The 24,910-nt window shown below is 40.2% G+C and overlaps 1 protein-coding gene across 2 annotated transcripts in view; it reads left to right on the top strand.

Annotated features, from left to right (window-relative positions):
• The window catches only part of FBN1 (fibrillin 1), a 265,235-nt gene that overhangs the window by 173,218 nt on the left and 67,107 nt on the right, over positions 1 to 24,910 (top strand). The window contains exons 28-39 of one of the 2 annotated variants that reach the window (XM_070377862.1): positions 718 to 843; positions 946 to 1,071; positions 3,402 to 3,524; positions 4,940 to 5,065; positions 7,221 to 7,346; positions 16,035 to 16,157; positions 16,311 to 16,433; positions 17,889 to 18,014; positions 19,824 to 19,946; positions 21,616 to 21,738; positions 22,037 to 22,201; positions 24,816 to 24,884. In XM_070377862.1, the coding sequence (XP_070233963.1) occupies positions 718 to 843; positions 946 to 1,071; positions 3,402 to 3,524; positions 4,940 to 5,065; positions 7,221 to 7,346; positions 16,035 to 16,157; positions 16,311 to 16,433; positions 17,889 to 18,014; positions 19,824 to 19,946; positions 21,616 to 21,738; positions 22,037 to 22,201; positions 24,816 to 24,884 (1,479 nt within the window). Of the gene's footprint in view, positions 1 to 717; positions 844 to 945; positions 1,072 to 3,401; positions 3,525 to 4,939; positions 5,066 to 7,220; positions 7,347 to 8,165; positions 10,466 to 16,034; positions 16,158 to 16,310; positions 16,434 to 17,888; positions 18,015 to 19,823; positions 19,947 to 21,615; positions 21,739 to 22,036; positions 22,202 to 24,815; positions 24,885 to 24,910 lie in introns of those variants that run through there. The other variant, XM_070377863.1, reaches the window with a different exon arrangement.

The following is a 24,910-nucleotide window of genomic DNA, read 5'->3' as shown; positions in this document are numbered from 1 at the left end:
CTGTGTGGGTTCTCCCTGCTCCCACAGTGTGCTGGTCTCCTGACCAGTGAGTCAGGCATTGGTCTGTGGCAGAGGGAGACTGACATACGGAAGGAATGAGGGAATTCATGCTGTGGGGTGGTAGGTGGTCTGTAGGTCCCTGAGAAGTGACCTGGAATAGACACCCTAGGGAAGAAAGAACAATTCAAACACAAGATATGTTTTAGGAGTCACATTCTAGAGTTTCTATTCATCATTTCTCTAAAAGGAGATTGATTAAGATAGTTGCATTAGGTCAGGTTCCCTAGCAACAGGCCTGAGATGGGAATATTTTTTCAGTGCTCTTAGGAGAAACCTGTAAGAAAGGGAGGGAAGCTGCTTAGGGCAGGGGAGGAATAGAAGCAAGTGTTAGGCTAGGTTTTAGCTTTAACCTGATCCCACAAGGGCCTTGGAGTGTGAAAGCACCCAAGAGTTGTCCCAACTCAAGGGCAGGAAACTGAGATTTTATACTCTCATGTCAGTTTGGCTATGAGCGGCCCCCAGCATGGGAGGGGGTATAATTTCTCACCTCCCAGCCATTTCTGAGTGAGGTGGGTATCAGTTCTCCAAGAAGGGAGCCTGTGAGCCACTAGCAGCCAGGACTTCCAGCACCTGGGTGCTGAATGCACTGACCAGGTCATGGGGGTCTGGGGCAGGACACCTTCCACATCATCAATAGGGGTCATTTCCATGTTGCAGATATCGATGAGTGTCAGAGAGATCCGCTGTTGTGCCGAGGAGGCGTGTGCCTGAACACTGAGGGAAGTTACCGCTGTGAATGTCCCCCTGGCCATCAGCTGGCCCCCAACATCTCGGCGTGTATAGGTAAGGAGGAAGACCACTGACCTGGGGCCAGTCATTCGGCCCACATCCTAGTCAGAGTCAGAGGCTGATGGCTGCATGTTTGCTGTTCTTATTTTTAAACAGACATCAACGAGTGTGAACTAAGTGCACACCTCTGCCCCCATGGCCGCTGCGTGAACCTCATAGGAAAGTACCAGTGTGCCTGCAACCCTGGCTACCACTCTACCCCTGACAGGCTGTTTTGTGTTGGTAAGTTCTGTAGCTTATGCCATTTCTTATTTTCTTTAGTCTCTTTCTAAAGCACTTAAGCCATGTTCTCTGAGTTCCATCTCCATCACTAGTTGCTTTTACTTAATGTTTCCAGTTTTCCTGGAAGTAAAAGTCTTCTCACGGTGGCTTATGATCTTTGGATCTGGCCTCCCTCATCTGTTTAAAGAACCAGTTCAGTGACGACTGTAGAATGTTTTAGCTCCAGCAAGTACCGTCTGACCCACACTGCTCTAACTAGTGAACGGTAGCATATGCTTTGTTTCTGCATGTGCACACCCAGGCACATCAGCAAGTGATTACCGACTGCCTGAAATAAGCGCAGTCTGATGAGTGCTGGGAGAAAGACAAAAGGCACAGGGTGTGATCTCCGCCCTTAGGTGGTTTGGAGCAGCTGAGATTCCAAAGAATAATTATTGGGAAGAAGACCATAGTATGTTTATAGCTCACAGAGCAATAGAAGCCAGGTCTGGTACTCCTTAAAAATGGAGTTTTGTGGGACAGGCATTTTGCTTTGTGGCTGCCCTGGGGAGGTTTAGTTGTACTGGGAAGACTGGCGCAGAAAGCCCTGTGGCTTTATTGTGCTCAGAGTCAAAGTGAAACCTTGTAGAAGACCGCCAGTTTTTGCCTGCGTTGGGGTATACCCCTTGTGGAACTGCCAAGTCTCACAGGGTTTCCACCCAAAATCATAAATCAGTCCAGATTCTTCTGACTCATGGCCCTGAGCAACTCAGAACTCCAACTCAGGCCCTTGACGGGGATTGGAACTTCAGCCAAACTGAGTGTCAAGTTTGTGATGGAATCTGTGACCCAGAGAATTTCACCCACCTGCCCACTGTTGTCACTGAGGTGTGTTCTAGCATCCAGTACTTCTCCTGCATTGCACGTGGCACACCATATATTGTATCATTAATCGTTCATCTAACTCCCCAACTACAGCCTAAGTGTTATAAAGGCAGTAAGTATGTCCATCTCATTCACTGTTAGGGTCTCATCTCTAGCACACGGTTCAGTTCATTTCAGTTCAGTCGCTCAGTCATGTCTGACTCTTTTCAACCCCATAGACTGCAGCACACCAGGCTTCCCCATCCATCACCAACTCCCGGAGCTTACTCAAACTCATGTCCATCAAGTTGGTGATGCCATCCATCCAACCATCTCATCCTCTATCATCCCCTTCTCCTCCCGCTTTCAATCTTTCCCAGCATCAGGGCCTTTTCCAATGAGTCAGTTCTTCAAATCTGGTGGCTAAAGTATTGGAGTTTCAGCTTCAGCATCAGTCTTTCCAACAAATATTCAGGACTGATTTCCTTTAGGATGGACTGGTTGGATTTCCTTGAAGTCCAAGGGACTCTCAAGAGTCCTCCAACACCACAGTTCAAAAGCATCAATTCTTCAGTGCAACGCTTTCTTTATAGTTCAACTCTCACATCCATACATGACTATTAGAAAAGCCATAGCTTTGACTAGATGGACCGTTGTTGGCAAAATAATGTCTCTGCTTTTTAATATGCTGTATAAGTTGGTCATAGCTTTTCTTCCAAGGAACAAGTGTCTTTTAATTTCATGGCTGCAGTCACCAACTGCAGTGATTTTGGAGCCCAAGAAAATAAAGTCTGTCACAGTTTTCATTGTTTCCCCATCTATTTGCCATGAAGTGATGGGACTGGATGCCATGATCTTAGTTTTCTGAATGTTGAGTTTTAAGCCAACTGTTTCACTCTCCTCTTTCACTTTCATCAAGAGGCTCTGTAGTTCTTCACTTTCTGCCATAAGGGTGGTGTCATCTGCATATCTGAGGTTATTGATATTTCTCCCAGCAATCTTGATTCCAGCTTATGCTTCATCCAGCCTGGCATTTCACATGATGCATATAAGTTAAATAAGCATGGTGACAGTATATAGCCTTGACGTACTCCTTTCCAAATTTAGAACCAATCTGTTGTTCCATGTCCAGTTCTAACTGTTACTTCTTCACCTGCATCCAGATTTCTCAGGAGGAAGGTCAGGTGGTCTGGTATTCCCATCTCTTTAAGAATTCCCCACAGTTTGTTGTGATCCACACCGTCAAAGGCTTTGGCATAGTCAATGAAGCAGAAGTAGATGTTTTTCTGGAACTCTTTAGCACACAGTAAGTGTGCAGTTAATATTTGTTGAAGGAACCAAATGATACAGAGATTTGCAGTTGCCCTAGAATGCTCTTATAATTTTGTATTTTGTTTTGGTTTTTACTTGACTCATACATATCTGAGAAATTCAAACATGGGCCATCATCACACAGAGGAAGGTAATATTATTTTCCTTTTTCTTAGACATTGATGAATGCAGCATAATGAACGGTGGCTGTGAGACCTTCTGCACAAACTCTGAAGGTAGCTACGAATGTAGCTGTCAGCCAGGATTTGCACTGATGCCTGACCAGAGGTCCTGCACAGGTAAGTAGGTTTTAGCTTCATGGAAACTCAATAACAGGTCCCTACGTGGAGTGGTTCAGGGCCTGGGCTTTGGAGTCAGACAGTCCTGAGTTCCAGTCTTTATTTTGTCACATAGTTTAGCTGTATGTCCTTGATGAAGATCCTTGACATCTGATTCCTCATCTACAAAATGGGTTCAGATGGCCTGTATGGAAGAATATGTATAGCATTTAGCATAGCACCTGGCACATGCTCAGTAAGTACAATATAAAATAGATTTTCTTCATTGATTAGAATTTTGAAGAATCTGATCTGATGGCCTATTTCAGTGCTACTCAGGGTATGTTCCCTGGACCTACATCAGCATCACCAAGAATATGTTAGAAAAGCAAAGTCTCAGCCTTCCCTCTGCACCCACACCTACTGAATCAGAAACCCCTGTGGGTGGATCTCAGTAATCTGTTCTCTCAAGCCTTCTAAGTGATTTTGGATGCATGCTAAAATTTGAGAACTGCTGATATAATTTATACTTCCTGCTGTATCACCTGGGCTAGAAGAGCCATGTAGTCAGAGATGGAAAATGAAGTGGGTAATATAAGTTTTAATCTTGGCTCAGGTTAAGAAGAAAATTTAGGTTTGGGAACCACAATTATGTTATTGGACCTAGTAAAATCTCCCTTAAAATCACTAGGTTATAAAAATTAAAATTTGAAAATAGGTATTATGCTAAACGGAGAAGGCAATGGCACCCCACTCCAGCCAGTACTCTTGCCTGGAAAATCCCATGGTTGGAGGAGCCTGGAAGGCTGCAGTCCATGGAGTCGCTGAGGGTCGGACATGACTGAGCGACTTCACTTTCACTTTTCACTTTCATGCATTGGAGAAGGAAATGGCAACCCACTCCAGTGTTCTTGCCTGGAGAATCCCAGGGATGGGGAAGCCTGGTGGGCTGCCGTCTATGGGGTCACACAGAGTCGGACACGACTCAAGTGACTTAGCAATAGCAATAGCAAATTATGCTAAAAGTACATCTAAGTAGATAAGCTTATTTTCAGTATTTTTTAAATCTTAAAATATCTATAAAACAGCAAATAAGAGACTTAGGCATTTAAATTTGAAAGTTAGATAAATAAGATTGATGGTCTTTCAAATGATAAGTTTATATCAGAGATAAAAGTGCTAATTAAATGATGGTCTTTTAAGAGCATGTGGACCTCCATCCTGAACTGTATGTTGTAGATCTTGAAAATGATTCTCTCTTGTTTTACCCAAGGTAACCTGATGGGATAATTTATGCAAAGCATTATTTGGATTTCAGAGCAAATAGTCCTATGCAAGCAGGCTGAGTTTACTTGACTTGTGTCAGTTAACTTTTTCATTACTGATGAATGGAACCCTTATCAACAACATGTCATCGTTGGCTTTATTCTCTGCAGACATTGATGAGTGTGAAGATAACCCCAATATCTGTGATGGTGGTCAGTGTACAAACATACCTGGAGAGTACAGGTGCTTGTGTTATGATGGATTCATGGCATCTGAAGACATGAAGACTTGTGTAGGTAAGCAAAGAAGACAGGATTTTCCAATTTGCTGGTTATTCACAAGTGCTATTGTATTACATAGACTTGTTTCAGTAGTGAATAAATCCGATGGGAAAAGTAAAAATATTTAGGAGCATACTACTAATAGTATTCCAAAGTTAGCATTCCAAGAAGCATCTTTCTTGTGACTGTGCTGTGATGCTCTAGTCAGTATGTTATATGGACTGAGCTAAGACTTGGTCAACTCCAGAGGGACATTTCTTTTATGTCTGTGCATTATTTTTGGCCATTTAACCCTCCTTTTGCTCTACCTAGAGTTTGGCTTTTCAAATGTTTGCAAGGCATCAAAATTGACTTCTGACAATAATGCAATACATTCTAGAATTGGTTGTTTTGGAGGGTTTCTATTACTGTCTTCAAATCTGTCAGACCTTTTAATGCAGTATCTAATCTGCCTTTAATTCCATTCAGTATATTTTTAATCTCAGACATTGTAGTTTTCACCTCTAAAAGTTTGATTCGGTCTTTTTCTGGTATCTTCAATGTCTCTACTTAATATGCCCAATCATTTCTCTAGCTTTTTAAATGCAGGGAATACAGTTACAATAACAGTTTTCAGGTCCGTGTCAACTAATTCTATTACCTATGTCAGTTCTAGTCCATTTCAGTAAATCGACTTTCCTTTTTATTATGGGCCATATTTTCCTCTGTCATTGAATGCCTGGTAACTTTTGATTGGATGCTGGTGGTGGTTTAGTCCCTAACTCATGTCCAGCTCTTTGAGATTGCATGCGACTGTAGCCCGCCAGGCTCCTCTGTCCATGGGATTTCCCAGGCAAGAATACTGGAGCGGGTTGCCATTTCCTTCTCCAGGGATTGGATGCTAGACATTGTAAATTTTGCCTTACTAGGTCCTGAATGTATTTGAATTCCTAGAAAAATTTCTGAGCTTTGTTTTGGAACATAGTTAAATTATATGGAAACAGATAGGTCCTTTCAAAGTCTTGCTTTGAAGCAGCAGTTGGGTTGGGCTCATTTTCTCTATTGCCAAGGCAAGATCCTCCTGGATACTCTATTCACTCCCCTATAGATGACGAGGTTTTCCAGTCTGGCTGGTAAGAACAAGTATAATTCTACACCTTCTGGGAACTCTGATGATTATTCCCTCTAATTCTTTTGGATGATGCTTCCTCCAGATTTAAGTTTCCTTACATGAATATACTGGTCACTACTCATCTGAGTATTGTTTGGGTCCTTCTGCAGATCACTGTAGTTTTGTGTGTGTGTATGCGTGTACATCTCTTTTCTGTCCTTTACTTGGCACTATGAACTCTGGCTACCCTGGTATTCTACCCTCACCTCTCCAACTCATGGACATTTCCTGGTTCCATCTGCCATACCCTCCCCTGTGCTATTGCTTTAAAACTCCCTGCACAGTAATCTGGGGCGTTTGTAGAATCCACCTAGTTTCTTTCTCTCATTGATCATTGTCTTTGTTGTCTATATTGTCCTTTTTTGTTGTTTTTATTTTAAATGAGAAGGTAAATTTGGTTCCTATTACTCCATCATGGTCAGAAACAAGAGTCTAGAATTGCAAATATTTAAATTATATCACATTTGTATCTTTTGAAAATGCTTACCAAATATTTGTGAAGTCCTCAAAATTAAAGTCATGTCATTCAAAGTAAAGAAATGAATGTCATAAAAAAAGATAATTTTTAATTGGAGAAAGTTGTAGAGTTTGTAACAATCTGCCCTTAGACTATTAGTTCATCTATCTTTTCTTTCAAAATATGGAACTAAAATGTTATCATCATGCAGTCAGCATTAAAATTTTCATCTTGCAACAGAATGTGCTGTTTTAAAAAGTTTTCTAGACTGTCAGAGAAACAGGCTCTGGTTGAGGACCAGACCTAGAGTGAATCAGTTTATTTTATTATCTGACCTCCTCCTTGTGGGCCAGATAAAAAGCCAGTCTGCAGGGTTAGCCTTCAATGTAGAAAGCATTGAGCTATGTAATTGTTATGTAGGTGAGCTATGTAAATATACTTTTATTTGTGTGAAAACATTTCATCTTTTCTATTTATTTGTCATAGTTGCTTTATCTCAGGGAGAATCTGTCAGTGATATCAAACAAATGGTTACATGTATTAATAATATCTGTATTTTACAGATGTCAATGAATGTGATCTGAATCCAAATATCTGCCTAAGTGGAACCTGTGAAAACACCAAAGGCTCATTTATCTGCCACTGTGATATGGGCTATTCAGGCAAAAAAGGAAAAACAGGCTGTACAGGTATGTTTCTTCCAACTGAACAATAAAACCTTTAGTGGGTAAGAGATTGCTACCATAATTATAGATTAATATATGTTTTAAAAACTATTAATATTTTAATTGCACTATAAAGCATTTTTCATTAACTTAGCCTGCACTTCTTTGAAACTTGTCACATTTTAGATTGGATCTAAGCTGAGGGTTTTTTTCCCCTTTACCTATGAAAAAAGGCATATGAGAAAAATTGCCACCATAAATAACTCTATAAATATCAACATTTTATGAGGTTAAAAATAGCATTTTATGTCAAAGTAGTTAACATGATAATTACTAAACATTCATATCTCTTTCTTAAAGCCAACTTTTCCCAATAGCCTCCATTGTCAACTCTTTCTTTAATGTTTTATAAGTGAAATTACTTTTTGAAGAAACACATCCTACAATTCATATATTTCATCAGTTCTCATCAGTCTTCAATCATTTTTAAATTAGTGTGCTTTTGATGCATTAAATCGCTTTAGCCCTATAGATTCCTGCAGATCTCATGAAGTGGTAATTAAACCACTTGCTTGTTTAATAGCACAAAAGAAGGTCTTTTCACAATAGGAGATTATTCAATTAAACATCAAATGGAGGAAGTCACTCTGAGTGAATAATGTTGTTTCTAAGTGTTAATTGATTTTCAAATTTGAGGCAATGATGGAGTAGTACATGGAATAATAAAGTTTACTGTAGTCACCTATAGTAATAAAACCAGATTATGGGCTATAGTGTAATTTAAGACACAATGAAGGGACTTCCCTGGTGGTCCAGTGGTTAAGAATCCACCTGGCAATGCAGGGGACACCGGTTTAATCCCTGCTCCAGGAAGATCCCGCATGCCATGGGGCAGCTCAGCCCAAGCACCACAACTACGGAAGCCCATGCGCCCTGGAACCCGTGCTCTGCAACAAGAGAAGCCCCGCAATGAGAAGCCTGCTGGCCTCAATTAGAGAGTCCCTGCTCTTCGCAATTAGAGAAAGCCGGTGTGCACCAATGAAGACCCAGCGCAGCCAAAAATACATAAATTTTAAAATAAAATAGAAGAACCACACATGATAGAGACCATGATGGGCTTGTATTAGTTAACTGCATAATTTCTTTTTACAAATAATAGACTTTAATTTCAAAAGCCAGTTTGGTAAGCCACTGTGACTTAAACATTAAAATATTTGCTGATTGGTGATGTTAATTGATGTTAGTTATATCAATCTTTTTCAAGAAAGTTTCCAATATATGTGTTATCATTTTAAACTGTTCAATAATGTGATTTCAAAAATACAGATATACAGATGTCACCAATAAATTGCTGTTCATTCAAAAATGACAGATTTTAGCCAAGTTATAAAAAGAAGCATGTAGCTAGAATGCTTTCGTGTCACTATATCAGTCTCCGTATGAAGCATGACTAGGGTTCCGTTCTGTTACATGGCACAGAGTTTAAAATCTCTAGTCCTCATGTGTTCCCTGGGGTACAAATGATGCTTATATCAGCATGTGTGTGGTTCAAGATTTATTTTTAGCTTTCAGTAACAATTTAAGACTTAAGGTAAGGGGTGTTGGTCTGGTAGTGACACAAGGGAAGGTAGGACGGTTGTGTATTTCATTTTACCTAGTAGAGGCTAATACTGTTGTTTGGCCAAGTTGAACTCACCGAAATTCAACCCAGAGAACCATGATACTTATGAAGGCAGACGTTAATTCAATGGGACAGTCTTCATTCCCTATAAGAAAAAGATCTCTAGAATTTCATACTCTAAATTCCAGCTAAAGAGGCCTGTGCAGAGGCTGACTGTTTTAGATCTCTTACCATGAAGAAAGCTTAAATTTTCATGCAACATTAATATCATTTTAGGTAAATAAGGTATAATGTATGTAATGTCCTTGGCACAGTGCTTGGCATATAGCATCTGGTCACTAAATAGTAGTTATTGTTGTCATTATAAAATGAGTCACATAGACGCAGTGTCTAAGGCCATTTTAATTAAAAACATAACTTCTAGTCTAGCAGAATTCTGTGCTACTATTTACTAAGATGCTTGAAATCAGTTTAAAGAAGGAAAATCTTACTCTGTATGTTAAAAGGCTTGTTTTTTGTAACTGAGTTTATACAGACATTAGGCTATAGTTACAAGAGCTGTGTACTCCACATTAAATGAGATGACCCCAGTTTTACATTAAAAACAGCAGTCTTTTAGTAAATCGCATAAACAGAAACATGGATTTGAAGTCCAAGAAATATTCTGTATTTCCCCCAAAGGCCAGCATCCCCCTTCCCACTTCAAATTATAACCTAAAATGATTTTTCAATTGCATAAAATTCAGCTAGTACTGTAGGGAGAAGAATTGAATTTCATGGCCCTTTTGATATTACAGTAGCATGGCATGTGATATTCTCATGTAATGGAGTAGAATTCTGAATTTTCTTCCTAGTTCTTTTACTGGTTCAGGAGCTTTGGGAAGATCACCAGGGTGCTCCATAGTTATGCAAGTGTTCCCCTTGGGTTAGAAGCTCTGCAGTGGAGGATGGAGGAGAGGGTGCCTTAGGGCAGGAAGGAAAAGAGGTTCTCTGTAAATCCTGCTATTAACAACCAAGGGTATCACATTGGATTGGAAATGACTTACACAAACAGGAATTGGCAGCAAGTTTGGTATACTTAAAAACAAGTTTTTTAAAATCTGAGCCAAAATGTTTTTGTTTTTTTTTTTAATCCCATCTAACTGGGACTCTTTTAGCCTGCTATTAGTTTAAAATTAGTGTCACTTACAACTTAGAATACCATCAGGTTACCTTGGTGATAGTACGTTAAAGAAAAGTGTTTATAATGTCCCAGGCAACTAATGTAAATAGAGATATGTATCTTGCCTAATGGGATAAGCCCTGCAACAAATCACAGTGAAGAACAAACCTGGAAATATATTTTGATGATAGATAAAAGAAATATATCTACTTGTATTTCTGTACATGTATAATAAGTATATGTATATTTTAAAGGAGTACCTTGTAAAGGAGTCATAAAAATATGTATGCTATTTCATAGGAGGAATTTTGTTTTATGAGAACTTAAAAAATGTCCTCTGGGTTCCATTACAGCTTTGTCTAAATATTTCAGCTCCCCTGTCATTACTGATTGTTTCCATTTTAACAAATAAACATGTTTTTCCCCCCAATCACTTTAGCAGTGTTCAGAATCCACCCACTGACTTACATTCCCAGCCCACACAGATGTTAAGGGTTTCTTCTTGCTCCTTAAGCTTTGTTCAAATTGTGGATAAGGCTGAGGGGAACGTTCAATTTAAGGAAAGGAGAAGAGACATTTTCTTGTAACCTAGAACATGGCTCTTCAATCCTTGGCTTATGGGGGCTGGATTACAGGTTTTCCTGTGGTCCACACATACAAGGAATGTGTATTCTGATTCTCATTCTGATTCTTCTGGTTCTCATTCTGATTCTTCTGGTTCTCATTCTACACAGTTGTGATCAGACAACAGTTTGGAAGAAGGAAAACTGGTTTTCTGCTAGGTGCCATCCTTGGTGGCTCCTAGCTTTCTCATGCTAATCTGTTAGAATCACCTCCCATCACGTGCTTACTCAGTCAGTCAGTGAGTAAGGCATACAATTTTTTTGGAATATCAGTTATTTTATTTAATTTATTGGAGTATAGCTGCTTTACAGACATGCGATTAAAATCAGGATTGTTTTCAGTTAAAATAGCGTGAGTAATTCAATATTCTGTAATGGTCCATAGGAGAAAAGAATATTAAAAAAAAAAAAAGAGTGGATATATGTGTATGTGTAACTGATTCACTTTGCTGTCCACCTGAAACTAATACAATATTGTAAATCAACTATACTCCAATAAAAAAAAATTTTTTTAATAGCGGGATTGCTGGGCAATTCCATTTCAGTCTTTCTGTTTTTCATAGGAGACATGTTGCTGTGGGTGTAGTCCATGAAAGAGAATCATATACTTCAAAACCACCAGCCCCCAGTGAAAATTTGCCCTCATTTCCTTCCAGCTCCTTATCACTGCTAATTGTCCTCCACTGGCTGGTAGCCTGTGAAAACTCCGTGGGTGTTCAGTTAAATAATCTTGGCTCAAATTTGGGTCCAAATTGAAAAATCCAAGTAGCCTTCACGTTTGGCCTCTCCATTCACTCTAAGGTCCTCTTCCCCACCGCCTCCCCACAGAGATTCCACAGCGTACCAGCCCTGCTGGACTCGATGCCCAGAGACTGACCCCCACATGGCAGAAAAGCAAGCATTTGAGTGGGTGACACAGGCTCTCCTGACATGGCTGTCCAAGGAGGCCAGAGCAGCTCAGAGCACAAGCTCTTTCTCAAATGTCAGATTCAAGTGGAACCCACCCAGAACCTGGGCATGGGGTCTGCCAGACCACACCCTTGCTCTTCACAAGAGCCACGCCAGCGGGACCTTGGAGTCTCTGTGAGGGAGCTTTGGTGGGGTGAAGGAGGTTGCAGTGTCAGCCCTAAATTTGAATTTCTGTGCTTTTCTTGGCTTGTGCTTAATCTTAAAAAGGAATTTTCTGTCTGGAGCAAACTTGTGGGGGAAAGAGAACACTTGTGCAGAAAGAGATGTTCTTGGCAAGCGTGTGCTTTGTTTCCTTCATATTATTGAAGAGTGTTTGAATATGGTGTTTTTGTTTGCTTCGTTCCCTTATGACTCAGTTTCCCCTTCTGTTTGCTTTTACAATGAAGTACAGTCTTAGGCCCAAGTCTTCCATGCAAGCAATTAATAAATAATAGTTAGTGTGTACACACACATACACACACACATGCAGAAAACTTTTATTCAGTGATGCCTTTAGACTTTATGACCAAGTCTTTTTAATTCATTTGTTGTAAACCGGTAGTGTAAGCTATTGAGATAATGACTTACACAAAGATTCACAAAATAGAAAACTGAATATGGCCTCCTGAGTTTCTCTCTCTCCTTCTATTCCAAAGCCCACGATACATGGCCTCCTCTTGCAAACATAATTTCTTTTTGCCCCAAAAACATTGTGGTGAAACTGCAAATATTTTCTTGCATTAGAAATTTATGATTGTATATTGTTAATGGTAAAAAAAAAAAAAAAAGGAGACTCTCCTTTTAAAAAAAATAGATATTTTCTTAATAGAGATTAAATATGGAAGGTAAAAAACCCACATGAAAATATTATCTTTGGTCATTAGAAAATTGCAAAGGAAAAGATAACAGGATTACTATATTGACAGGCTATGGATCATCTCTGAAAATTGTACTTAGCAGAAAAGATGAGTGAATATTTCTATAAGTCTATTAATACTCAACCAAGATATCTGAAAGCAGACTTCTCATCAGGACTTAGAACAAAGTCCTGATGTGACTGAAGAAATCAGCTTGATATAAGGCAGCCGTGGCTGAAGACAAAGAGCATCAAACAGGGGATGGGAAACTGAGTCCCAGGTGCTTCGGGCTCTTCTCACTGACCTTGGGGCCATGGCAAGTTCCCATGCCTTGGGGGACCTCTGTTTCCTCCTCTGAGAAATTGGGGATTAGGAAAGTCATATCCTAAGTTCTTTGCACTTAGAAAATTCCTTGATTCTTTAACATCTGGAGGTTTCAACTCTTAGGCAATGGAAATTCATTGTTTCTGCCTAACTCAGAGATCAGGACACATAAAGGAGGGCCATTAAGGCAGGACACTGCAGGGAGTGATCATCTGAGGAAGAAAGAAGTGTCCCTGGCCCTACCTGGGAGCCTGGAGTTCAGGCTTACTTTCTTGAATTCCCTGCTTATTTACCACTATTATCCCTCAGCTGGCCCTCCTCCTCATTTCCTTGGAATGTGCCATGCTCAATTAGTCAGTTGGTTAAAGCTCCCAGTCACAAGTTTAAAGCTGCCTGGTATGTGCCTCCCTTGACCTGCCTTAATAACTCAGTAGGTTCATGTGGCTGCCAAGGTTACTTTAAAATTCACCTACACAATACATTGTCACTGTAAGGACATTCTTCCAGGCATGTTTTCATTTCACTTATTAGTGATACTGCAAAGTATTTTTGTAGGAAAAAATGGCATTATTGTATTTTGTGTTTGCTCTAGAAGCTATAAAGAAGCCCAACTATCTCAGGACCATTTCAGAACTGCAGATGGAGCATTTGGCAAATAGCATGCTTCCAAACACTTTCAAACCATTTAATTGGGCTTCTTAAGTAAACAAAAGGGTAAACATTAGTTGCTTGCCCAGTTTTTTCATGCCACTATTCAAGTGATTGCTAAAATTCTTGCAACATTTCATATGCCAAGATTCGCCTTCTTGATCTAAGTTTTGTGTTAAATGTTCATTTCCATATAGAGTCATAGTATCCATCCATACCTAGGAGCTCTTGTTCTTAGTTAATGAAAAAGTTGATTATGAGGTTATAATGTCTTTCAGTATATAGTGGGTTAATTTTGGGAAATAAGATTCTGGTACCAGTTCCAATTACGATCACCAGCTCCTTGTCTTACTTTTCAACTCAAGTTCTGACAACCATCTACCTGGAGATAGTGTCAGATTCCACAGGTTAAGGGATCAGTCCCATACAATTATGCCCACTTCAGATGCCCATTACAAGTCTAGGCTGTTTGTTACGTAAGCTTCTGACCAACTGGCTATAAATCAGAAGTTCCTATTACTCCTTCCTTAGGTTTGATTAACTTGCTAGAGTAGCTCACAGAACTCGGGAAACCAGTTTATTCATTTGATCTATCGGTTTACTGTAACAGTGTATAGGGGGTTCCCAGATGGCGCTAGTGGTAAAGAATCCACCAGCCAATGCCGGAGATGCAGGTTCAGTCCTTGGGTGGGGAAGATCCCCTGGAGTAGAAAATGGCAACCCACTCCAGTATTCCTGCCTGGAAAATTCCATGGACAGAGGACCGTGGCAGGCTACAGTCCATGGGGTTGCAAAAAGTTGGACATAACTGAGCATGAGCACAGCACATTAACGTGTGTAACTCAGGAGTAGGCTTTCCATACTGTTCATGGTGAGTTGGACCATAAAGAAGGCTGAGTGCCAATGATTGATGTTTTCGAACTGTGGTGCTGGAGAAGACTCTTTTGAGAGTCCCTTGGACAGCAAGGAGATCAAACCAGTCAATCCTAAAGGAAACTCTGAATATTCATTGGAAGGACTGATGCTGAAGCTGAAACTCCAGTACTTTGGCCACCTGATGCGAAGAGCTGACTCACTGGAAAAGACCCTGATGCTGGGAAAGACTGAAGGCAGGAGGAGAAGGGGATGACAGAGGATGAGATGGTTGGATGGCATCACCAACTCAATGGACATGAGTTTGAGTAATCTAGCAGTTGGTGATAGACAGGGAAGCCTGGACTGCTGCAGTCCATGGGGTATCAAAGAGTTGGACATAACTGAGCGACTGAACTGAATCAGAGATTGGTACTCTTGGCAACCAGCCGGCATCCTGAAGTGCTTTCCAAAAACTGCCCCATTAACATAACAAAAGACACCTTGATCACTCTTAGCACTTCGGAAATTCCAAGGGTTTTAGGAGCTCTGTGCCAGAAACAGGACAAAGACCTAATATGTATTTCTTCTTATAAATCACAGTTATCACAGGAAGCAAAAAATATTTGACTTTATGCTTTATATTCTCTTCTATAACACTTCTGTATTACAGAATCTATCTTGACTACATTTGGAAATGGAATTTTGAAGAATGGAGAATTTTTGAGAATTTAGAGTCTTTTAACAATGTGACCTTAGACTGGTTCTTGTTTTACTGAAAAATCTCTTTTGAATTGATTTGAGTTTTACAAGAAATATTCAAGAAGACTTGGGTCCCAAAGTGCTAGGACTCAAAAAAGATGGTTCACACACAGCCTTAAGGAATATTCTCTATAAATGCTTGAATTAGCAATACCTAAAGTGAAACATTTATAGAAATAAAGTGTGATTAAATAGTACAATGTTTTACATTTTTTTTTGATTTTTGATTTAAAAAAATTTTTTTTTAATTTTATTTTTAAACTTTACATAATTGTATTAGTTTTGCCAAATATCAAAATGAATCCATCATAGGTATACATGTGTTCCCTATCCTGAACCCTCCTCCCTCCTCCCTCCCCATACCATCCCTCTGGGTCATCCCAGTGCACTAGCCCCAAGCATCCAGTATCGTGCATCGAATGTTTTACATTTTAAAAATAAAATATATTTCGTTTATAGAATAGGATTGAAACGTTTTCTACATGCCAATATTGTATTCCTTTGTCTATATAAGATACGAAAGCAATGTGCATCATTTCTCTATAGTTAATTTAGTGAAAATGTTGGGAATAGAAACATATGACCATGAGCATTAATAGAATGTTAGGCAGCTCACTCTATTTTTTTAAGATCTTCAACTGGAATGAGGTTTCATTTTGTTTTGCAGTAATTGGACACTTACATTAAAATAATGGAAAATAGTTAAAGTTAACAATAAGAAGTAGCATCATATTGTTCTTTGTATCTTGAAATTTAAAATCATTCATTTTAAGTAAAGTATGAATGTCAGTGGTGAATCGATCTCTGTTACACTGTCAGAAGTGTAAAAGCAAGTCAACTTTTGAATATTGCTGAGTTATTTAGCATCTGTGCTAAACTTTTTTTTTCTTTTTAACTCACTGGTTATTTTCCCAGACATCAATGAATGTGAAATTGGAGCACACAACTGCGACAGACACGCTGTATGTACCAACACAGCAGGAAGCTTCAAATGCAGCTGTAGCCCCGGGTGGATTGGAGACGGCATTAAGTGCACTGGTGGGTTGGAAAAAAAAAGAAATTGCTTCGTATAAACTGCATGGATTATAAATATAAAAATCTCAGTCCTGTAAAGAAAAATTTAACATGTGTATTATTGATTTTAAATGTCACAGTTTCTGTTCGTAATGACATGTCACCTCTTTCCTTAAGACCTGGACGAATGCTCCAATGGAACCCACATGTGCAGCCAACATGCAGACTGCAAGAACACCATGGGCTCCTACCGCTGCCTCTGCAAAGAGGGGTACACGGGCGATGGCTTCACTTGTACAGGTATGCTCGTGTTGGAAACAGCTATGTAAAGGGCAGTCAGAAAAGCAAGGTGCTCCGTGTCCCTAAGACAGACCATCATTTGTTTTTTGAAGGCTGGGTCATTTATAGACAATTTGGAAGAGAAAATAGTTATTTGAAATGACATTCCTGTGGAATGGAAATTTGTAGCTGAATCAATCAGGGAGATCTCAGAAACTAAATATATATTTACATAGATATATACAGATAGATAGTTGATATATGTGTCATTGTATGTAATGATGTCATGAGTTTAAAACAAATCATGCTACCTTTTGTAAACCTTAGCCTTGATATTTTTGTGCCTGTGTGTCACTACTGACTTGTTTTCAATACTGAATCCAAGAGTGAACTTGATGCAGGAACCTTTGTGAAGAAAAGAAATAAGATGTTCTGGAGCAGATCATCAGCATATATTTTTTTTCCCTCTAGCCATCATGGTGATCATTCCACATTGGTATAAGTAAGAACTTCATAACTGCTTTGAAAGGAATTCATTTACTTCCAGTTTTACAACATATTAATGACATCTTCTTCTCAGTGCTAATGCATCATCATAGAATTAATGTGGACTGTCACATATATTTAAATATATATGATTAGAAGCATTGTATAAAGAGATGATACACTTATCATGACCATATGTATACAGACAGCATTTTTTAAAGTCAGGGCACAGGCATTAAATACGATACTGAGGAGTATTTCTCGTTGGCCATTAGGTAGCATAGCTGCTTATACGACCTGAAGCATTAATTTACCCTGAGCACTCTGCTCACAAGAAGTCATTTAAACATAAAAATGGCTGAGGCCCAGTAAGTGATTTGCCTGGATTTTGTTTTAACTCACTAAAAGTTTCATCGTATTTGAAATTGTTTTTGCTTAACCCAGTAAAGTTTTGTCATCACAAACCTCCCATCGCTTTCTAGAAAATACTCCAAGTTTCATGTACCAGGCATGTATGGTTCGTGTGTCTGATGTTTAATGACTGTGATTATTAGCAAAACTCAGAAGATATTAAGTAGATAGGACTTTTTGGTCTCCTTAATAGCTGCTATTCTAGGTCTTTTGCTGCCCATCTGATTTGAGCCTGGATTTTGAGAATCAGGCACAAACCATGATATGTTATTTCCTGCCATGGATATATCCTCACGTTGATTATCCTGCTTGCAGAAGCCTGAATGTGAATGATCCCTTTAACTTATTACCCACTTTACATCATTAGAGATAACCTAGCATTCAGGATTCTGTCTCTGAACCCCATGTTCACTATATATTTAATACTGGCATTCAAAAGAGAAAAGTGAGTTTCAATGTTTCAAGTAGAAATTATGATAACACTAGTACCTTCTGGAAGTTCACAAGTATAAAAGTTCTCAGACCTGAGCAATCAGAAAGCTCCTAAGAAGAGTAACTTGTGTTTCTTTCTGGCTATAGATCTTGATGAGTGCTCTGAGAATCTAAACCTGTGTGGCAACGGCCAGTGCCTTAACGCCCCAGGAGGATACCGCTGTGAATGTGACATGGGCTTTGTGCCCAGTGCTGATGGGAAAGCCTGCGAAGGTAACTGATGGGGATGCTGCTGTGGGCTTTGCAGGGCCGGATGAGATTAGGTTATTTAAACGTTCCTGGTGGTTTTTATTTGTCTGTTTTTTTTTTTTGATTTTTACACCAAGGTGTGTTTTGGCTTCCCATCTAATGTGTCAGTTCAGTTTGTATAGAGATTGGGTGTCCAGCCAGACCACTTCTTTTTGTGCAGAGAAAAATCTCAGCTTCTTGGCCCTAAGCTTCTTCACATCCAACTTTGGCCAGGTGGTTTGCAAGAGCACACCCATTTAGGCATAGGGAGGATGAGGATAACCAACTCAATGTAACATATTCATCCCCATTGCTGGGGGAAAGAGCTCAAAGTGCTGGTACCCTAATAGAGAAGGATTCTTTTTAAATATGGGAACACAGTTTTTAATCTCTGCTATGGTTTGGTTTCTAGAAATAAAGGTTTTAAAATACCAGCAAACTGAATGGTCTTGTCGATAGAATAATATCCTGGGTATGTCTCAGATGGTCTCTAAATATCTAATACATATAACATGGAACAGTCTTTTGCAAATCCATTCAGTAAGGGGTCCCTAGGGATAATACCGTATGTCACAACATCTCTCAGCATAAGGCTCTGTCTTTCTAAGAAGTGCTGGTCAGACAGGAAGAGTCCTGAGAACCTGCTGGCTAAGGATGGATCCCACTAGGAAACACAAGATTCTTCTCTTTTACCCACGCTTGTCAAATCTAAGCACATTATCATCCCTCATTGAGAAGAATTAGTGACCACAGTAAATTGAAAAGATTTCAGTAGAAATAAACACATGATAACGATTGACAGTAGAGTTTAAACAAGACCCTGATTAATGTCTCAACTAATAGTTGTTGCCTGTTACTAGGACATTAACTCAAAAATTAATCTTTAGCTATGACATGTATACTGATTCCCTCATATAGTTCTACCTAAATACTTTTCTTTGTTATGAAACCATTGGGTGTTCTTCACACAGTTTATATGAAGTAGGCAGAGTTTGATAAAAAAATTCCTCTGAGGCAAGAAACTAATTATGCTCTTGATCGTGTGCCTAATGCCTTGTTTACTTTTCGTACTGCAAACATCCAAGGGAAACAGGTGCTGTGCCACCTCTGGGAACAGAAATAGGCACAGTGAAAGTTTTGCTTCCCTTAATGCTATAAGGGAAGGTTTTGTTTGTTTGTTTGTTCTTAATATAAATCATCATTGGCAGAATGCTCATGGCTATTAAAAGCCAGTCTCAAGGCTGAACATGTGCCTGGGTGCACAAGCAGAATGTTAACATGAGGCAGGGACAAGCCTGGAAAATGCGTCTGCAGTTTTTAGATCTCCATCAGCAGTTGCAAACACACACCATAGTACTAGGGACACAGAGGGCTATATAAACTGATGATAAGAGTTACCACAGAGACTTTGGGGTTCTTAAATTTTTAACTCACAACAAAAACAAGAATATATAGATGAGAGCAACCAAAGAATTTAGTCTTAAGTGGCCTCATTTGGTTCTTCCTTTACAAAAGTGATGTGGACCCACATAAAACACCGTAAATTGGCTAACGTATATGTGAAATGCCTAGCCCTCTGCTTGGCATGTAGTAGGGGCTGAGAAAAGGGAAGTTCTCACCTAGGAGACTTCCTAACAGATGACAGATCATCTGAAAGCCTCTAGGAGAAGGACCTAGATTGATGTCAGATAGTGTTCATTTTCTTAACAATAACATCACTTGCCTTATTACATTAGGTAGCTTCTTTGGCAAGAACAATAGTTTAATTGCTCCCCCTTTCCATTGTTCCCCAAGATATCGATGAGTGCTCTCTTCCGAACATCTGTGTTTTTGGAACTTGCCACAACCTCCCTGGCCTCTTCCGCTGTGAATGTGAGATCGGCTATGAACTGGACAGAAGTGGTGGGAACTGCACAGGTAAGGCTTCCATTCGCACCGAGATCTGCTCTCAGGCATCCCAGGGGACCCAGCTGCTGGTGTCTTGCGGGAACCATACAAGGTTTTTCATGGAGTTGCAAAAGAAAAGCAGGGAGAAGCATTAGGAACCACAGAATAAGTTTCTTCAGACCTGGCACTGATTAGATGTGAGGGTGCAGAGGAAAAAGTTGAGGAGAGCTCAAAGTGCAGTCAGCAGCCTAAGATACAAGTTTGTGGCTACAGAGGCATGTTCCTGTAGTTCCTTTTCTTCTTGGACACATTTTCGGAGAGTTTCCTTTTGCAGGCTGTGCCCTGGGATCATGGATTTCATCTTGAACTTCTCTGCTGAGACACTCACTTCAGAGTGTTACCAGAGAATGTGGTCTGTAACAGTCAGCCACCCACTTCTAGTGTGTAGATCATTTTCTTGTGGAGCAAAGAACCCTCCAGGAATCTAAGGAAGAAGCTAGAAAAGCCGTAGAAGGCATTCTGTAGATGACTGTCCCTCGGTTCACTTCGGCACTGAGTTAAAACTTTGAGAGCCATTTTCAGGTCTTCATCCTCCTTCCATTCAATGATACTAAGGAAACAGAGTCCATTCTGTATGGGATCAGGATTTCAAGAAAACCCCAGTTTTTCCAGCTACCTAAACAAGTCATGACTCAGTGGCTCTCCAATTATGACCACCATCACCACCTCCCTGAAATTGCTCTGGATCACAGTATTCTTCCCCAGGCACCCCTTCTTTTCTTGGTTTTCCTAAAAACTATTATGACACAAAGTCAGTCTCTAGCATACTGCAGCGAGTCTCCTCTCCACGGCCATGCTTCTCCCCCGTGTCTCACATCACCACCAGCATCATTCCCTCTCCCCACCCTGATTGCTCTTAGTCTGCCCTGCCCAAGTGTTACCAGGTCCGAGCAAGAGGAGCAGAGGGGAAGGGATCATCCTCAGTCCCCTATCTCCTCTCTCTGAATCAGCTTGTCTGGTTTTGAATATTTCGCAAGTGTTCAAAATAGACAAAAGGATTACACAGGGATGGCATTTGCCAAAACCCATGTCCTAAATATCTGGAATTCCGTTTTTGGGATAGAAACTGAAAGGGAAATATTCAGCCCAGCATCAGTAACGGGCGAGAGACTCTTAGTAGGGCTGAAGGAACATGCTAAGTTTCGTGCATGCAGTCTGCGCTTGCGCTCAGCTACAGCGAGGCCAGTCCGCCCAGCGGGGGAAGCCGCAGAAGTCGCCTGCTCCGGCCGCTTCCCTGAGACATCTTGCTCTCATTTGATAAAATAACAAGCTGCACATATTAAATATATTTCCTTAAAACCTGTGTCTGAATTTTTGGTTGACCTGAGGTCACAGTAGTGTTTTGTTTTCAGTTACCTTCACTGGAATATTTTCCCTCGTTCCCAAGTTATATTTTCTCCTGATGACAAATTTGAATGTTAAATGTGTTCCAGGGGAAAGAGACCAAAGACTATGACATATTTCCTTCCTGAGGGATTTTGTTTCAGAAGTGGAAGACTATATTTCTAGGGGCAATTATAACTGGAAACTCTTTAAAAATTCGAGTTGGGAGCCCGAGATTTTGGTGCTACCGTTTTACAGTGATGCCTGCCCCACACTGGCTCAGGTAATAACTCTGGCCCTCGGTGTTCGGTTCTAGACGTTAATGAATGCCTGGATCCAACCACGTGCATCAGTGGGAACTGTGTCAATACTCCAGGCAGCTATACCTGTGACTGTCCACCCGATTTTGAGCTGAATCCAACTCGAGTTGGCTGTGTCGGTAAGATCTTAAACACCTTTCAGAGAAACACATTGTTGGTTATTTCTAAGGCAACATGGAACATTGCATTCTCAACTTCTGAAAAAAGTAATAAAATAACACAACGAAATGTAAATATTTCCTGAATCTGGTTTATATTTTCAGGTCCTTTTCTCTAGGTCAATTCCCAGTGTCTGTGTTGCGGCACTTTTTAGTTTAAATTATGGTTTTTAAACAGTTTCAGAAGTAGGTTTGAATTTTCAACCCTGACGTAGAAAGCATTTGCCTGACACTTCTTTTGTTTGCATGTGGTAAATAGATACCCGCTCTGGAAACTGCTATTTGGATATCCGTCCTCGGGGAGACAATGGAGATACAGCCTGCAGCAATGAAATTGGGGTTGGAGTGTCCAAGGCTTCCTGCTGCTGCTCTCTGGGTAAAGCCTGGGGCACTCCTTGTGAGCTGTGCCCGCCTGTGAACACATGTAAGTGGACATCCTCCTACTCATTATTATTGTTAGTCCAGCTCTGTCCAGTTCTCCTGCCTAGCTCCAGAGGATAGAAGCCACAGAGAGACGGAGCTGCTACTGGTCTGTATTCTTCAGCTGGTGGAGGGAGTAGGGGTTGAGGGGTGGAGATCATTCATTTCAGCCCTGCTGAGGAATCCCACTCCCAACGTGGGAGTCAGAATGCCTCCCTAGTTGGCTTGCACTCGAAGGTCAGGTGGGACAGGTAACATCTCATTTCTGAGTGTAAAGAAGATAGCATTATTTTAAAGAAGGTTTTCCAGACTAGGTTGCTATGCTAAGTCGCTTCAGTCGTGTCCGACTCTGTGTGACCCCATAGACGGCAGCCCACCAGGCTCCCCCGTCCCTGGGATTCTCCAGGCAAGAACACTGGAGTGGGTTGCCATTTCCTTCTCCAATGGATGAAAGTGAAAAGTGAAAGTCAAGTCGCTCAGTCGTGTCTGACCCTCAGCGACCCCATGGACTGCAGCCTTCCAGGCTTCTCTGTCCATGGGATTTTCCAGGCAGGAGTACTGGAGTGGGGTGCCGTTGCCTTCCCCGATAAAGAAGATAGCATTATTTTAAAGAAGGTTTTCCAGACTAGGTTACTTATGTCATATTTGGACACATTGATCTCTCCTCTTGTCATCTGTTGGCTGGTTTTAGAAGCTCTAGGACAGAGTGGGTTTCCCTGGGTGAAAAAGAAGCCATTGGTTAAGCAAATATAAAGTGGAAGATTGTTCCAGTCTTATGGTAAGACTTAAAAGAAAGGTTTAGAACGTGTTTTAAGGATGTAAATAATTAGTCTTTGAAAAACAAACAGCTTTCCATTTTTCTAAATGGATGCTGTATTATAACTCAGAGTCAGATACAGCTTCCAGGGCAAAAGTCAGTGGCTGCTGCTTATCAGGTATATTGAGATAGGTATTGATTCTTTCCTTGTTGAAGGGTCACTTACTCAGTTTCTCTAAGGTAATTTGTTGAGTACCTAGAAGATATACTTTGTGTGTGCAAAGGTGATAATTCATGGATAATTGGATGGATAATTCTAGTCTAATTGCTAGTTCCTACTTTCCGGGAGCATACAGTTTAGCAAAATACTACCTAAACATGAAAGCTGTTATTCAGTGTAGACCTCAATAAGAGAAGAAAGAAGAGCAGACTCAGTGTCATGAGTGGAAGAAAGAATGTTCCTGTTTCCAGTTAGCACTCTGTCACTTGCCATGCATGTAACTTTGGAGTAAGCAAGCTATTTCTTCATTCATAAGATGCCTCATAGGATTAAATGAAGTCATTCCTGTAAAGCACTCAGCACAGAAACGAATGCTTGGCAGGCACCCCTTTCTCTCCTTTCTTCAGAAACAGAAGTCAGTTCTGATTGGCAGTGCCTGGTGATAACTTGGTACATTTTTTAATTGGGGCTTGAAGGAAGGGAGTGACATGAAAGAGGAGACTTAAAAAGAATGGACGATCACAGAAAGAGGAGGAGAGAAAAATAAAATAAAAATAAAAAATAAAAGAGGAGGATAGTTATTAATAATTTCATTGATGCTGAAAGAATTAAACCAAGATGTTTAGGTGTGTGTGGCAGGGTGGGGGCAGGGGGATCAGTTCTACTAAATAAGAATGATAAGCTAAGCATTAGAAGTCTACCCTACCTCAAACTGGATCAGAGCTAGAACTGAGATCTATGCATATATACATTTATGCATATATACATATAATTTCAGAAAACCACAAGGAGGATTATCAGATTTGGAAAGACCATGACGATTATGAAAGAACTGATTTGTATAGATGCTTATCAGAATGCTATAGCAGATGAGGGTCATTCTTATCCATGTGTTCCTGTATGGATCACACTGGTATGTGGTGCTGAAAGAAATGTTTTTGAGTGAAATACTTGGATGACAGAATTACTGGAGGAAATCAAAGGACCCTGTAAAAAGCTGGTTTTGGAAACCAGGGGAATCAGTGTTGCCATCAGCAGAAATGGCGGGGCAAGAAAGCCCTCTAGTCATTAAGGAGAGGAGAGGTAACATCGCATTCAAGAAAGAACAGCTTTTCCTAAGGCTCTGTTTGGAAAAGGTTTTGGAAATAAACTGGTGAGCAGTATGTAAGGGAAGCTATGATTCCCAGGAAGTAAGACTGAACAAAACATAAAAATGGAGGAGTTTGTTATAAAATAAAAATGGAAAGAAAAATCTTTAAAAGAAAGAACAGTAGAGATAAAGAATAAAATAGCTCATAAGAACATAAGACCAGAGAGTAGGTGGAAGGTTCACAGACTGAGGACGGGAGCCTTATGTTTGGCACATGTAGAAAAAGCCATTAGAAAGCACAAGTATATACAAGGATGCCAACTTGCTTCAGTTGGGTGGGGTAACCGCCAAAAACTCCTGTAAATGAATATTTTCAGGTGATGTCTGTATAGATGCCAACTTGCTTCAGTTGGGTGGGGTAACTGCCAAAAATTCCTGTAAATGAATATTTTCAGGTGATGTCTGTATTTCTCTTGAGGATACTATTTCTAAAGAAATTTTAGATTTCAGAGAACTCAATCTGATTTTTGTTTGTTTGTTTGCTTCCGTAGCTGAGTACAAAATTCTTTGTCCTGGAGGAGAAGGTTTTCGACCCAACCCTATCACCGTTATATTGGAAGGTAATTCTGTTTCCTTTATCTTCAAG

Source organism: Bos mutus, chromosome 10, assembly GCF_027580195.1.
Source record: "Bos mutus isolate GX-2022 chromosome 10, NWIPB_WYAK_1.1, whole genome shotgun sequence".
Lineage (NCBI taxonomy): Eukaryota > Metazoa > Chordata > Mammalia > Artiodactyla > Bovidae > Bos > Bos mutus.
This window is presented reverse-complemented; position numbering and strand designations above follow the sequence as displayed.